This window comes from Ascidiella aspersa, chromosome 3, assembly GCF_963924565.1.
Source record: "Ascidiella aspersa chromosome 3, kaAscAspe10.2, whole genome shotgun sequence".
NCBI lineage: Eukaryota > Metazoa > Chordata > Ascidiacea > Phlebobranchia > Ascidiidae > Ascidiella > Ascidiella aspersa.
In genome coordinates, this window is record NC_139449.1 from 30,455,677 (window position 1) to 30,472,522 (window position 16,846).

At 35.1% G+C, this 16,846-nt stretch overlaps 1 protein-coding gene across 1 annotated transcript; it reads right to left on the reverse strand.

Moving 5' to 3' along the window:
- Positions 1–695: 695 nt before the first annotated feature.
- LOC146161533 (centrosomal protein of 89 kDa-like) lies at positions 696–12,003 on the reverse strand. Its single transcript, XM_083384565.1, has 16 exons — positions 11,910–12,003; positions 11,737–11,809; positions 11,047–11,132; positions 10,410–10,520; positions 9,295–9,466; positions 8,544–8,642; positions 7,908–8,080; positions 7,333–7,440; positions 6,969–6,994; positions 6,400–6,515; positions 4,903–5,083; positions 4,341–4,404; positions 4,107–4,210; positions 3,459–3,690; positions 2,586–2,755; positions 696–1,872 (listed from the first exon to the last, which is right to left on the reverse strand). The coding sequence occupies exons 1-16, from the start codon at positions 11,943–11,945 to the stop codon at positions 1,779–1,781; spliced, it is 1,845 nt and encodes a 614-aa protein (XP_083240691.1). The 5' UTR covers positions 11,946–12,003; the 3' UTR covers positions 696–1,778.
- Positions 12,004–16,846: the final 4,843 nt, after the last annotated feature.

Consider the following 16,846-nt stretch of genomic DNA (forward strand, 5'->3'; position numbering starts at 1 on the left):
TTTAGTTTTGTTCACCCCTAGCATCTATCTCAATTCGGGTTTCATTCACCCTTGTCTCATGATATGATAAAACTATCTCGTCTATATATAACAGCACAAAATGACTTAGCTTGCAAATCTACAATTTCTCGAGTTCAGAAATATAAAGCTACAAAAGCACAAAACACAGCCACCAAATACTATTCAGTGTTGTAATGACTTAAGTCGTTGACTTGACTTAGTGCACTTAAGTCACTGTTTTCAAATGACTTGACTTGACTTAAGACCTTTGACCAAAATGACTTGACTCGACTTAAGTCTTTTGGACAAATTACATGACTTAAACTTAAGTTATTTTTCAAATGACTTGACGGGGACTTAAGTCATTTCAAAATGACTGTGAATGTTGTATGTTTCTTTATTGTTATTAATTTTAAACAAGACAGTTGCATTTTTCTATATTAAAAAGAGCAGATGATAAACTGCTTCTTATAATCTAACTTGAAGTTAAAAACTATTTAAACTCAGTGGCTATGATTCGTCGTTTTAAAAGTAAGGCACAGGCTAAGGTCGAAGGTGGCACCACTCATTTTCGTAAGGCATGTTGTAGACATTTATGTAAAAACACTAGCTGAGTATTTTGCGCCGTACTTGGTAAAGAAAGTTATTAAACAAATCTCTTTGACTCTTCAAAATATAAGATTTATTTTTGAGTCAGAGATGCGCTTTAATACGAGCATTACAGCGGGCGAATTGCGATTGAAGCTGGACGAAAGTCTGCTGTTGTTAGTTGACGCATCTAATTTCTTACATTACCACATTGCTCTCATGTTTTTACAAATTTAAAGTAAGATGGATGTAAAATGTGACAACGAAGCTCTACACGCAACAGCTATCGTGCAATAAACTACAGACGGAGACAAAGACAATATAAGACGTGAAGCAGTAAAAAAAGAAATAAAGTAATTTCTTGACAGTGGGACAAAATACGTGCAAACCTAATAGCGATTCACAGGGCACGGAAGTAAAAACCCGAATTTAGTAACAGTTTCGGGACATGTAAAAAACGATGAACAGTGGGCAAAATCTCTTGTTTTGTACAATTTTAGACTCACACGCAAATTAAATAGAAATACAGCAACGGTACCGTGTACACAAAAAACATATTATCTAACATAGATATTGCATAAAGCGTAGAACGTGGAAAAATTATAGTAACTGTACTGACACGAGTCAACCTGCAAGAATCGAACTGACGAAACAAAACAGTGGCTTCAAAACGTTTTTTTTCCTGAAAACATACCTTTGTCTTTCAAAGGGTTTACTTTTTTTATAAGTAACGCGGCGACGGAAAAGTTTCCATATATATCTTTGGCGTGTTGCAAATATCTCGTCAAAATTTTTACAGAAAAAACGTACGAGTATCGCCTTGTAACAAATAGCGAACTTTCTTTAAAAAAATATTGTCTACTTGTCTTTGTGTGTAAATGCAAAGTGATAAGATACAAATATCGTGCCAGGGTAAAATCCCTTTGAATTTCATCGGTAAAAAATAAATACGAACTTAAAAAAGATCTGCAGCGTGTTGATATGTTTTGCATCGAAATGTGTACAAAAAAACAAGTGAGTTTTAACGCATAACATTTCATTGGAATAATTGGACGAATAATGAAAAAATGAGTGGCCGTTTTAGTGGTGATAAGTGCTTGTTTGTTGAGGCATTCGTACAGCAGTTACGGCGTTTCAAAATTAAAGCGCAAGAACGGTACGGCGTAATACACGGAATTTGGAACGGGTGATTAAATAAGCTTCGACTTGTGGAGTGTCTCCATCATTCGTCGGTTCTCGTTGTGAGCAGCTTGCCACACGTTTTCAAGCTCCTTCTCAATTTGCCTGTGTATATTTGAATAACATAATTATTGGAGCATCTTGATCACGGTGCTGGCTTCCTTTTTTCCGTTCGAGACGTTCGGGAGTTTACGGGCAAGTCGTATGCATAGTTACTTGTCACACATTGTGAATTTTGTGGTCAAATTACAAGCGAAATTACAAACGATATATTTTAGAAACAACCATTGAGAATTTGAATTAAGTCAAGGTGGACAAACTTCTAAAACGATGTTAGCTTTAAAAAAACTCAAATTATAGCGATTTGTTGTTATTACACTCCACTAAATTCGCAGAAGGACCATAACGTTTAAAACACTGTTTTCAAAAAGGGAGTGGCCATAACCATTGTTTCAAAAGTTCGTTAAAAAGTGTCAAACGGGCCTAAAAATTGGCGTTTTAAAACTTTATTAGGTTTTAAAAGCAATTTTTGAAGTTTAGGCAAACAGCCAATGCAAAACACAAGACACAACTGCAAACACACAGCGACAAAACAAGTGCGTTTATGTGCTAACAAACGAAAACTGTTCTGCATATACGGTCGAGAACAAACGATCGCGGAAAATTTTAACAACCTAATGTTGGTCTTATACAGCAAACATACAGAAACCACTTGTTCAAACTCTTGGTAACTCGCGGCCTCGACCACGCAGTTAGCTAACAGCAGTCTTACGCGATAATTCAAACACACAGTTCATATATAATTCGAATCGACCAACCTCTTTTCCCTCGCCAGATTGTCGAAGTCCCTGTGCTTCTGCTGGAGGAGCTTCCTCATCCTGGCAACCTCCCGCTCTTGCTCCAGCATCTGTCCGAGATGGGTGTCCTCCACTTCCTGCAGCCGGATGCTGATGTCCTTGTTCTTGCTCGCAAGCTCCACTTTACATTGCTATGAAAAACATTAATCCATATTGAATTATCTTCGTCATTTTAACTTGTAAATGAGTCAACTATTCGACGCTGTTCGGGATCTTGCTCACAATCTCCACTTTGCATTGCTATCAAAAATAATGATGAATTCATATTGGATTCTCTCGCAGCGGTGAAAGTAGAAAAATTTTCCCCTCGGAACGAATATTTTTTTATATGTGACGTCACAAAAATTTCTTCATAGCAGGACGTTTAAGAAACCTGAGTTGTTGTTCGATGTAGTGCACAAATATGCAACTGAAAACCTATTATAAATACGTTATACAAGAGATGGTGGCCTGACATGATGAAAAAGAACATGGCCTGGTAATAACAAAAACATTTTTATACCGATGCTATGCACCTAAAAAAATATTGTTCCAGGCCGTTCCGGCTTATTTTTACCACTGTTGTCTTGTAATTCGTATCTTAAAACTTCAAATGCTTGACGTCAATACATGCACTGAGCAATCTGTATTAAACTTAAGGAATTGTGCTGTTGAATTAAATTAGCTACATAAACGTGTACGATATATGTGCCTTATTATTTTAAGTGCGTGTCGTACAGTCGATTGAATGGTTGTACTCACATACCGCTTTGCGCAATAAATTTCTCTGCATTCGTGATTCTACTTTTTATTAACCACAATACAAAGTCCTTTCTTTAAACACCCAGCGCTAACCTTTAGGTTCTGCTCCATCTTCCCTAATTCCCATTTCTCGTGCATAGACTGGCGCAAGGCTCGGTCGGCCTGTTTCTGTTCGCGCTCAGCCAGTGACGCGATGGTCGACCGCTCGCAGCTCGCGCGCTCCGCCACGCGGATGACTTGCGCCAGGTGAAGCTGACACTCGAGTTCGCGCTGCTCACTCCCGGATAACTCGCCGCGCAGGCGCTCCGATTCAAGAGAAAGTTTCCTGTAAGAAAAAGGCAAGTTAACTTTAAGCTTAAAACTATTGGCAGGTTACATGACCAAGCTGTTGTTTATCGTTCTAAATCAAGATAGGGCTCTCGTTTTGTTGTCATCTCTATGTAAAGTTGAACCTTATGTAGTTGGCTTAAAGTTATTTTAGTTGGCCAGAATATACGCCTGGTTCTGTTGTCAGCTGCTTATAAAGCTGAACCATATTTAGTTGGTTTAAAGTTTATTTTTGTATGTCATTCTTAACAGATTACCATGTCACCTTTTTTCTGCCTTAAACGTCGAACAGACAATGGAGGGCGTCGATGAAAAGAGGGGGTTGCCAGTTGCAACGCTGTTATTCTACGGTCCCCTTGGTGTTATTGTTTAATACGCGTTCACGTACGCCTGAGATTACGATTAAAAACTCACGTTCTTGCTTCCTTGATGGCCTCCAGTTCTCCCTCCAGTCGAAGCACTTTGGCTTTTTCTTCGGCCTCCCTCATCGAGCCTTCACTTCGCAACCTGTTCGCTTCCTGCGTTCGAAATAATGCTTTAAACACTTAATAGATATTCCGCTCATCGAAGACACATTAATTACGATAAGTTAACAGTTAAAAACGATGGTCACAACCATAAACTCACGGGGTTTGATTAAGGTCTCACCTTTATCTTCAGCAGGAGTTCCTTTTGTTCTTTAATGTGTTGCTCGTTCAAATCTTCAAGTTCACTGAAAATTGCAATTCAAAATATACATCGCTTTAAAACTGAAAGCTCAAAACAGTACACGGTAATTTATGCCGATAACGACGCCCGTTATCTCGGGAAAAGGTTTGCATCTATAGGATTTAACAAACTGTACAAGCCAAAAAATGCTTTGCTTTGGTTTTACACTCTGTTTTTAAATATATATTTTTTTAAAAACGTTCTAATCCCTACTTTTTTGAACTGGTGCGTTAAGTTAGTATTATCAAATTTGGTCGATCGAGTTGTGAATTAGCTTTTTAAAAGTTTCTCTAAAAAACGACGCAATTCTAGTTATTGACATGTATAGGAAATTAGGATGAAATTAAACACAATACATAAATTTTAAAACGAAGTACAAAATATGCACAATATAGGCTTTGGAAGTAAATTAAATTTTAGAAGTTTAACGTTAACTATAGCCTCACAAGTATTATTACTATTTAAATTTGGTTAATTATGTTTTAAAAAAACGATGCCTTACTTCTTGCATCTGGTGAGCGCGGTCACGTGATCACGCGCCGGTATCTTCTCCCCGCTCTCGATCTTCAATCGGTCGTGCTCTTCCCGGAGGCGGGAGAGGTCCTCCTTGAGGTTTCTCCGATCTTTGTCGGCTTGCTCGAACTCCGCTTCCGAGACGGCGACTCGTTGAGAGAGGCGGGCCACTGGGGACAGTTCATACAAGATGAATTGAAGACCAAAAATGGCGGCCATTCGTTTGGATTTTAAATCGTCATAAATCGTCTGGGAAAAATCGATCAGACGTGGACAATTAGATAATTCTAGTTTTCTAATTCATTGTTAGAGCAAAATGGAGCTAATTCTAGTTCTAATTTATGAATTACTTGTGTGCTCTAATTCTACTTTTAATCTAATTTGGATTTTACCAAAAATGGTAGGCTTTGTCCAATAGGTAAAACACAGAATTCCAATTAAAACTCTTTGGTTAGAACGACTAGTATGTAATCTTTACAGTCTAAAAAGCATAAGAAGGCATAAAATTTAGCACACACATATAATTACCATTCCATGTTCTTATAAGAATAATTTGCATCGAGTTGTAATTGATAAAAAAAAGATTTTTGACCATAATGATTGACGTCATTATCGGTTCGAATCGGCGGTATATTAAAGCACACATAGATTTATTGATTGATTTTGTGTGAAATAAAAAAACGTTGTTATTTTGACATTGTGGAGGTATGAAAAATTGATTAGAGTTGCTTTTTTAGTACCTTAAAATTAAATACATCAGATATTTTAATTATTGAGATATGGCAAACTCATAGCCTTTTAGACCGAAAAAAAATGTAACACGTACCAGCGTTAGTGGCATGATATGTCTTCTATAGGACTTAGTTTGAGAACCCCCTCACTAAATTGACCCGTCACGGCATGTGAGCCCCAATATGGTTATTTTCGCTAGTTTTTTTTTAGTGTCCAATGTCACTTGAGCAAAGCGCCCAACCCACTAATTTTATTATTTAAACCGGTTCACAGCATTCGGGTTTATCGTTTTCTAAAAGTATGTCTTCGTCATTTTATGAGTTCCAATACCATTTTGTTTAGTTTAAAACAGAGGTTTTGACCAGCATACACCAATATAAGCGCCACGAAAATCTGAACTCAAGTTTTGTTATTTTGTATTATCTTGACTACCTTCCCCAATGGATTGCCGCATCTTAATTGTAACAACTTGTGCTGCAAGCAAACGATTTAATTCAGTAAAACCGTTGAAAAGTATATAGTTACATGTTAGTTTTTTGCGGAAAATTGGTTAACTAAATTATTTTTTTCCTCATTTCAAGATTTCACAGGCTTTTTCGTACGCTATTTAATAAAGCAAACCAAATTGCCATTATACCTATAGCTACCAGCTAATTGTATATGTTTGACGTCAAAGGTTCGATATCTCATAGCCTTATATGAGTGGGATATCCGCTTATCAAAGTATCCCCAGATGTCAAAACGCCTCACCAACCTTCATCGACGTGCTTGAGATGCATTTCCTTCATCTTCTGCTGCAGCAACTCGAGTTGCTCCATCAGCATGTGGGTCTCTTCCACCAAGATGCTCTGCTGTTCCTTGTAGTTAGCCCTGGAACAGACTTGGTTAACTAGATAATTCTATGGAACACAATACACGTTTTTTTAGTAATTTCAATAAAAACACTAAAGTCATTATATTCGAAAAAATTATTGCCATAAACGTTTGTAAACAGCGAAATGTCGATTTACCGAATATAATGGATTTAATATTTTTAAAGATACTTTTAGTTTTTTTAACTCAATGAATTAATTAGAGCAAACTGTGGCTGATTTCAATTCTAATCTAATTTGTGATTTACTTGTGTGCTCTAATTCTAGTTCTAATATAATTCGAATTTTACCAAAAATGAAACTGCATCCAACGGCATTTATGAGCTCTCAGTCAAAACCAAGCATTTAAATTAATGCAAAAAAATTCTAATCAAAATTCAATAACCCAAAAGAAATCTAGTTGTCCAAATCTGCCCTGGAAACAAACCGATATATTGAAATAAACACTTACCATCTTCCCGGGGACGACGCCTGACTCTGTAAACAAAGGGATAAGTTTAGGTTAAAAGTTGTTACTATAAAAAACTTAAACGAAAAAACGATTTTGCCTGGGTATTTTTATATAAATCCTCGATGCCTAGTCAAAAAGTTTTAATTGAACAGATCAACCCACACTTGTCAACAATCTACAAGCGGCGGCAACTTTTATTATTCAGCTTGATTTTGCGTTCAGTAAATATTTAAACCAATAAAGATGATCATAGAAATTGTATTGTAATCCCTTGCAATTGACAGTATTGGACCGCAATTTTATCACAGCGAATCGTTAAACCACTGTAGTAGGACTTTAGCTTAACACATTTATATATTCTCACCCGGTCACTTATTCCCAGCTGCGCCTCGTAAGCTGCTATCTTCTCGTTTTTCTCCTTCAGCTGAAAGTCGTAGCTCGCGAAAAGCGGAGACAACTCGTTGTGATCGATCTGAAATCAAACAAAACACATTTTGATTGATTAATTTTTTATAAATGTAATGTAAAACATTTTGCGCGTTTTTTTCCAACACACCTATACGAGTTAATTCAGCGCACCCCTAAAAAAATTTATATTCACATCATAAAACAAGGGAGACTTAAGAAGCCTGCTGTTTACATCCTAACAAGTGTAAATATGAAATGGAGGGTAAATACAAGACGAAGACGCAAAAGGAAACGCTTTTGATTTTGATCTCGCTAAGATTTCAATAAGGCCTTAAACTAGTTTATGTACCCCTAGTCTCCTACGTAGTCCTCGAACCCCACTTTTAGAACCTCTTGGTTAGTTAGACTAACTAGAACAAAACATCAAAGGTAGGCTAGATTCCCTTTGACTAATCTGGTGCAACAAATGACACAAAGACAGGCAATTGCAAAGGTTATGTGCAGTCTGTAAAAAGCATACACCTCTCCTACCAGCCAATCTTCGGGCGGCCCGTCGTTAGGCTGGGCTGGATTCACACCGTACTGGTTGTGGTATTTCTCCAGCTCGGTGTTAAGTCGTCGCACTGCGTCTTTGAGAAAGTGGTTCTCGTCGACCATTTCCTGCAGGTTGTCCTTGATTACGACGCCTTTGGCGCTCGCAAAACCTGGAAAAACAATTTTGTAATATCTCGCTTTTAGGATTTGTTATATTATTGGCATCAAAGGTTGAATGAATCAGTCCATTCAGTGAATGAACGTTTGGTTTTATTCTTGAACAAGGAAAAAGAGCGCGTGACAATTAAGTTGGCCTGTTTTAAGAAACATAAATAAAGTAGAACAACATTACGTTGGTCAACATTTAAAACAACGCCTTTTGTGTTTTTTTTTTCTGTAAATGTTTCTTGTGTATTGTACATCACATAAATGATCTATCTATGTGGCATGTTAATGCAGTAACAAATAGTAACCTAAAAGTGAATTAAAAGTTAACTACCCACTAAAACAAATCGTGGTAAATTTAAATAACTATAAACAGCAACCTTTAGTATTTCAACGAAGCAAAACTAGGCAAAATTCATCACTCCACTGCAGAATGAGAAAAAAAAAACAATTAACGCAAGAACTCACTTTGCTTCTTGAGATATTCGGCGACCTCCTTGAGTTTTCCATGTTCGCCCTGATTTAAAGGATCGTCCTCAACATGCCTGTTTATTGCTCCTTCGCCACCTGAGCAAATATCATAGAACAAATTCTCTTTGGCCATTTGGCGAGGTTTTTAAATTGAGCATCAAATAACAGTTAGAGCCTTAAGGAGACTACAAAAACATAAAAAAGGCATATTTTATACTTTAAATCACACACTGTCAACCTTCGAACGACAACAGGTTTTACAGAATGTTTAAAATGTAGTTATTAGTTGTCCGGTTTGCCATACAGTTCTATAAAAAAACTTTATCACATTAAAATAGCCTTAAAAATATAATTGCAAACAAAACAGCAAAAATGTCACACTCAACACATTAAAAATAGTTAAAAAGAATTGCTTTTTAACCTCACCTAGTTAACACATTGTTTGGAAACTTGACATAAAAAAAAATTCAAAACTATTTAAAGACTTAAACACATAGGGTCTTTGAAAGACTTTTCAAAACGCAAATTAATTAAAAGACATTCAAAGATTTAAAGAATATGTGCCGACCCTACTTATGGTATTGATCAAACTAACACAAAGATATGAAAGTGATTGGCAAAAAAAACATTCTATTATATAATTAAAATCAATTTAAGATTATGGCAAAGTATTCTTTTCAAAATAAACAATTCAGAAGCAAAACCAAGGATGGTAATACAAACTGCATTTCATTCAAGACACTCTTACTTTGCAAGGATGTTGTTTCATGCTGGTTCTTCATCAGCTGCAGGATCATCTCCCGATTCTGTGCATCCCTCATCCTCATTTCTTCAGCAAGAGCATCCTGCTTGTTCCCTAGAGTCCTCGGAGAAACAACAGAGGAAGCGTTGTACGAAGGGGTGTGTTGCTCTTGGTAACTCTGTTTGGAAAATTGGAATTTATGTTGTGTATTTAAAGAATACTTACCCTAAGTACATAATATTATCGCAACAATCATTAAAATAACAGTTCACAAAGTTCACATTTTTTAAAAGTGCAGCTTTTCATTATCCACAAAATGTTGGGTTACTAATTAAAACTACATATTATACTGAAACCTAAAAAAACTACTGTACCAGTAAGCAGTGCTATAGTATAAGTGAATAAAGTAAATGATTTGACTGAAGTTCACTTGAGTCATTGTTTAAGTTGACCAATTTTATTTTAAATAATTTTACAGTTTATTTTGATACAAATGGCTTAACTTGGAATTGAATTATTTGCAAAAAACTTGACTGGAACTTACATTTTCTAAATTTTGCAAAAACTTGACTGGAACTTACATTTCATCATTTCAAGAAGACTTTAAAACACTGTTAGTAAGCAATTCATTAGTTTACCATTTTTGGAACTAATACATTTTTTAAGAGATACTAGAATAACAAGCCTTACAATTCCAGAACTGCTTTTGAAAGCAAAAATAATATTCAAATATATACAAACACTGTACGACAGAGGCTTACAGTAATTTTAGAAATAATTCAAAACATAAAAAGTAGATCAATTGTATTTTAAACAATTTTCACTAAAATCCAATGCTTTCAATTTAAGTTCTAGGTAGTTAAGTTTGATGTGATGCTGCATGGAACTTTTATTAACTGTCTGGTGTCGTTTGTAGTTTATTTATAATGTTAGAAATAAACAGAAATGTTGACAGTCTACTAGCATTGTCTAACACCAGGTTACAGTTATTAGTAAGCAATTATCAATAATTTACTACCTTTACCGTTGACCCGAATAACACATTACATTGTCGTAAAAGCAAATTAAATATTAATAATGTATTCCTTTCATACTGAAAGTACCTACAAATGCCAGCTCACCTCTTTAGCCAATGTGGGGTGGTTTGTTTGTTGTCCTCTAGGACTTAGCTTTTGCCTTGGGTTTACATTGTCCTTGTTTCTTTTCAACTTGTTTCTTTGTCTATGTTGATGCTAAAGAAAGTACACAATGGTTAAAAACAACTTTTTCAGGTAAGGCATCACATTTCTTAAAAACATTATCTAATAAGTTACAGTGTGATAGGCTGATAATATTCCTCTCCTACCAATATATTGGTATCAGTAAATTCTTATTTCCGTCAATATTTTATCATGAAAATATTATATAATCTCTCCTTAAAGTTAAGGATTTTTTAACTTTCAAATTTTTCATTAGCCTTCAATCTTTTGGCAGACTGATTTAACATGGAGTTGATTTATGGTATTAAGCATTTTTCAAAGCTAATATGCAAAATAAGTGTTGTATATTTCAATTTGTATACAAAATAAGTGTAACTTACATCATATGTTCATTTAATTCAAGTTATTACTGTATGCCAAGTATACGATTGACATAAAAAGTCAGTTATCAGTATTGGTTGGCAAAAACATAAAAAAATCGGTTATCGTTATTAAGAAAACAAGTGAAAGGGTTCAATCTCTATTGAAAGGTATAACCACTAAACCTCGCATTACATACATATTCTTGACTTGAATTTAGGTCTTCTTCAGGGAGTATTTGTGGCTGATCATGAACCAAAACTGAGTGTTGTGGTATTACTTCTTCTGCAACAAATTTAGGAATAGAAATAACATATGTTACACTGAATATGTGAAAAATAGAAATCATCTTGACCCTTGCAAGATAAATGTTGACCTTAATTCCTGATCAGTAACAGCAAAATACTCTAGCAAAGCTTAATTCAAATTCAAATTAAGATATACTGCCTTGGTTGGCGAAATATATATATTTATCTTTTAAGATCTGTTTATTGTGTCTGACCTGAATTGCTAGCTTTGCTGGAGTATTTTGCTGTTAGAAATAACATATTATAATCAAATTCTAACCAAAATTAGACAATATATAATAGTTAGTCATTCTGAAACAATTACATTGCAGCCAGACATTTACTTAAATTATTCAGCATAAAATTATATTTAGCATAACAAATATCATTTTACTAAACAAAACTTTTTTAATTTTAGCCTACTTTATATACAATATACATATATGTGTGTGCTATTGACAGACAGCGTAACCTAAAAGTAAGCCAAATGGTTGTATTTGTAATTTTTTATTAACATAAAAACTTTACCATGTATTTAAATATGCACATTTCCAACGTTTTTCCACATGAAAACAGTTCAGCAAATATAGAAAAAGACTTACCTTCATCTATAAACTGAGATTGTACTGCTGGACGCCTTGCAGACTTTCTCTGAATTGTTGCATAAAGCTCTTCCTACGAAAAAAAAATACTTTTTAAGTTTTACAAATATTTTCATTGGGAAACACAAATCGTTTTAGTCCTCAACTTATAATAAAATTTACAATTAGCTAACCTGCCCATGTGATGTTCCAGCTACCTGCTGCTGCATAGGTTCATAAGACAATTCTAAATCATCAATGCTTCCAGATGTTACCTGTGCAATGGCTTGTGCTAAAAATATTAAATTATGTTATGAATTTAGTCAACCTGCTTGACTTTGCTATTCATAGACAAACTTCATTGCATATCCGTAGAAAGTGTACACAGCTAGGTTAAAAAACAATGGTAAGATTGTTAGATAAAACACTTAAATCATCTTTTGATACCTTGTTAGTTGGAAAAAATATATGTTAATCTATAGGGGAACATGTACCTACATAAAACACAACACATAATGATTAAAAATTCCAAACAATTATTATTGAATCTAATAATTTACAAATCCTTGTCACCTGTTTTTAAGGTCAACCGTGCAACCTGGGTTAATGGAGAGGCTATGACTTTAGATTTTTTCTTTTTTGTAATTGGGGTGGGAGGTGGACTTTCTGGAACGGCTGTGAAAGCAACTGGAGGCACCAAAGCTAACCCAATGTGTCTCTGAAACCAAAATGAATCGCACACTTAAAAAGTCAAAAGGTAGTCAATACAGTCTTTATCAAATATTGTAATGCTACACTCATTTTGGCACAATTTAGTATCTGTTGCACAAATTACCTTTGCCAAAATGTTGGTTTACCAAAAAAAAGTTTTTCAAAACTTAGAAAATTAATATGCTCACTCACATATGGAGATTTATCCCGCTTCTTAAAAATCGACATCACTGAGGTTGCAACTTTCTATAAAAGAGATGTTTTTAATAGCTTGATAAAGGATCTACAACAGGGGTGTGAAACCTTTTTCAACAGACTGGCTAAAGATATATTCAGATTAGAGCACAGGGCAATATTTTTGTTAAGAATCACCTAAACTAAAGGACTAATAAGTAAAGTCTACAGCTATTCCTAGGAAGTACTGATTGATGAGGGGATTTTATGAACCCTTGTTTGAAACAAAATGTTTGCCTACAGCTTGAACAAAATATAATTTTGCAGGCATGGGAATCCAGTCTGAATTTGATGGCACATAACGCCGAGATCTTGGGTGTGTAGCGCCAAAGTTTGAGGTGTACAATCAAGGTTTTATGCCTATAGTTAGGTATCTAACACAACTCAACCTTTTGCTGGAGTTTAGGTGTTCAAGTTATTAATTCTAGTGTGCACACAAATTGCAGACTGGATGGGAGTTGCATGGCCATATACTAGAGAAATTATAAAATGGGTGAAAACATATCAACCAAAATGATGCCCTTGTCTTGACAGATTGCGATAATATTCTTTATATTTATCGACTGCTTAATTATCATGCCTAATTTGAAGAGTTATGAAACTGAAAGCGTCAGAGTATTATTTTTGTGGGCCTTTACTTAAGCCTTCAAAGGACCAAATGTTTTTACTCTGTGGGACACAAATTTATTAGTTTAGTACACCACCAAGAACACTGAAGTTCATTAGGTTTTTACATCACTATGTCATGATCTTTTTCTTAATCATAAAAACTAAAAAGTATGTTTGTTTCTTCACAAGTTCACATATATTTGACACAACCTCGCTCATAAATACCCCCAAAATTTTTTTAAAACAAACAATACAACCAAAATAAATATTATAAAATTAAATTTAAAAAGTGTCAAATCAAGGTTACTCCTAATTAAATATAGTTTTATAGTTATCAACTGTCTACAAGCTTTTCCCTGAAAATACCTTCATTCAATTGTTTTCTGTAAGCTATAGGTTGTAAAACCCTCTACTAAAAAAAACTTTAAAATTCATTTCTACTAGCTTTAGATGTAAAACGCTATTGCATTGTCTGATTACAATGTTATGACAATTTACTGGTCAAACCCAATTACTACAGAAACATGTCACATTACATGGAACCCCCTACCAAGCATGTAAACAATAGTTTCAAAACAAAAGCCGGCGCCCAGAAAGATCAATCAAACTGAGCTGATAGATAAAAACCTTTCACCTTTCATATGCTTGGCACTCCAGTCATTCCAGCTATTTACGTACGAAGAAGCGTCGCTAGTTACTGTGACGTAATTACGAAATTTTGTAAATGAAGCTGTTCTCTGGCACACCTTGCGTTTTTAAAATAATAGAAACTAAACGCCAATAACTAATATGATATAACATCTAAAAAAGCTTTTAAAAAGAATCTTTTCTGTGAAATGTCAAGTAGGATGTATTGTGTAATAAACTAATATATTTTGTACTATCTAAATGAAGAATTTTGTCAAGCGGTCTACAACTTCCAGCTAAAAATGACCTTTTAAAAATAACTTAAATTCCAGCAAATCGAAAACATAAAACGCCTTATTATTTCCACGCTTTCTACATTTTTACAGTGGTGGCATTTTTATCATATCAATGCTAGCGTACCAAATGCTTAATCATGCGCGCATCATAATATTAAAATCACGTATTAAGGTCAAACAAAAACAGCGCACAACTGAAGAAGAAAATAAAGAGAACTTATGTCGCTTGGTTTATCACATTATGATAAAAACAGCTTAATTATAGTCAATAACAAATAAAAAAACAGTTTTCATGTTTATATTTATATAAATTCATTAGTTTTGGATTTTTTTTTCTCTAAAATTATAGGATTGATAAAGAATAACCTATAACGGTAAACAATTAGAGGGTACTCGACCTTTCTGCAGTTATGTCCCTAAACATTCTAATTTTTTATTGAATATTCCAAAAAAGAATATAGCGCATTTTTGGAGAACAAAATGTTGGTCGGTGTCCACTAGGGGCGGCAATGTTCAGTGTTGCAATAAGCAAAAGACTTGACATGAGCCATGTAATTATTTTTAATTTACTTGACTGTTTTAGCAAAACAATTTAAAAAGGTTTCTTTATTTTTCAAACGTGTAGATGTAGCAACAGAACTTAGTATTATGCGTTTTGTTTAGTTTCCAATAAAAAAAAATATTTTTCGGTATAGAATACATCTATGCTTGTATTACGGTGAATTTTTTTTTTTTTTGATGCAAAAAATTAAACTTACAGTATAAATTATCTCGACTTGGATTTAAATGCAATTTGTGTAAAACGCGACTTGAACTTGCGTATTTTCAAAGTGACCTTTATTTACCCAGCGAATGTTACAGCTTACCAGTGGTTTGCATCCTTCTACGTCACTCATTGGAACAGCCTTCGACACTTGTGACTAAGAATGTCCGATACCGATACCCGATATATCGGCGAAAATATCGCCACCTGATTCAATACCAAATGACGTCATTACTGAGCTCACTTTGCAAAGCTTATGGAATCTAAACGTGCAAAGCTAATATTTTATGGGTTGTTAAGTCAAAACTTATAGCGATAGGAGTCTTATTTTAATTTCTATTTTTATTGTAAAATGTTCTACTTTTATGCACTCTACTTTAGATCGAAAACATTCAGGTATTGTACAAAGTTATTTGGTATCGGGGCGGCACCGATACCACGTAGTATCGGACGACTACCGATACTCCAACTTGGTATCGGTTATTGGATCCGATCCGATATTATCGGACATCCCTATTTATGACGTCTACCAAGCACATTTTTTACAATCCATCGGATTCAAGTGGGCAAGTGTAGCAACAAGTAGTAATCACCAGCACGGCATTACTATATACCAGGCGTTCAAAATATCGAGTACCATCGCAAAAGCAATTGCGGTCACCATGGTGCACTTAACGAGTGTTTACAGTCGAATATCGAGGGGTAACAAACATATTAGCGCTGTTGGCCCTTGTCCAATCAATTACCGCGGCCATAATAATAATTCGCCCTGGGTTTGCCGCAACGTTATGTCAATACAGAACAAGCGTTACACTTTTGTGTTGAACAATGACCAGAGGCCACGTAGGCATATGTTTGCATTTCTGCGATATGAGAAAGTATGGGAGTCAACTTAAAAGGCAATTCTTCGACTTAGGAGTGAAAGGGAAAGCTTGAAGTTACACCTTTAAATATCTGATGATTTCAGCAATTTCTGTTTGTCGAACTCGATGCCCAGGCTAATATATTGACAGATAGATTAGTGGCTTTACAACCAAACTAGATGAGTACAATAAGAAAATTAACGATATGTAGTTGACGTAGCGAATATAGTGTACCTACTCGCTTAGTAGTAATAGGCCTGGCGCAATAAATTATTCAATTGAAAAATAGTTCTATAATTAATTGAGAAGAATGAGAAATATCACAATAAAAATTAATTAAAAATAAACAGTATTATGACACATTTTTGGAAAATTACTTAACTTTTTGGAATATTCGAAAATTACAATTTTGCGAAATTGCTCCCAAAAAGTGAAAACCTATGTTACTTTCAATTTGAAGTTCGTCTCTTTATGTGGTTTTCACCGCGACACTGTTACCTTTTAAAACAGCTGCGACTCCGTCTGACGCTTCTTTGATTTCTTTGTCGCAAATCATTTGGGCGTCGCGCGCGTCCATTGTTTCTGATGCACTTGCGTAACAATTGCGCAGCGCCGCGCTGCGCCAGAGCTTTCAAGCTTCGAGGTCGAAAAGCGGAAAGGTGCAACGGCCTATAAAGTCCATAAGCGCCCTGCTGCGTCACAATAGATCCGCTTGAGTAAACCAGGCGCGAATCCCGGGGCTTGCTACTAAAGCCCGACTTTATGTGTTTTCCAACTGAAAGCAATAAGATCGCCCGCCGCGAGTAAAGTTTAAACGCCCCTGCCTTGTGTAGCCGGCCCAGGAATTGAAAGTATAAGCCGCGAAATGCGGTATTGAGGCACAGCACGATACGCAAAGCGCTGGTAGTATGTTGAAAGGTAGATACGCCTGAGTATACGTAGCTTCAGGCCAATTCACAAGAGTCGACAGTGTTTTAAGTCAAGTTTTCGACATGTTTACAGTAAAATGTCGATATTAGGAAATGTGT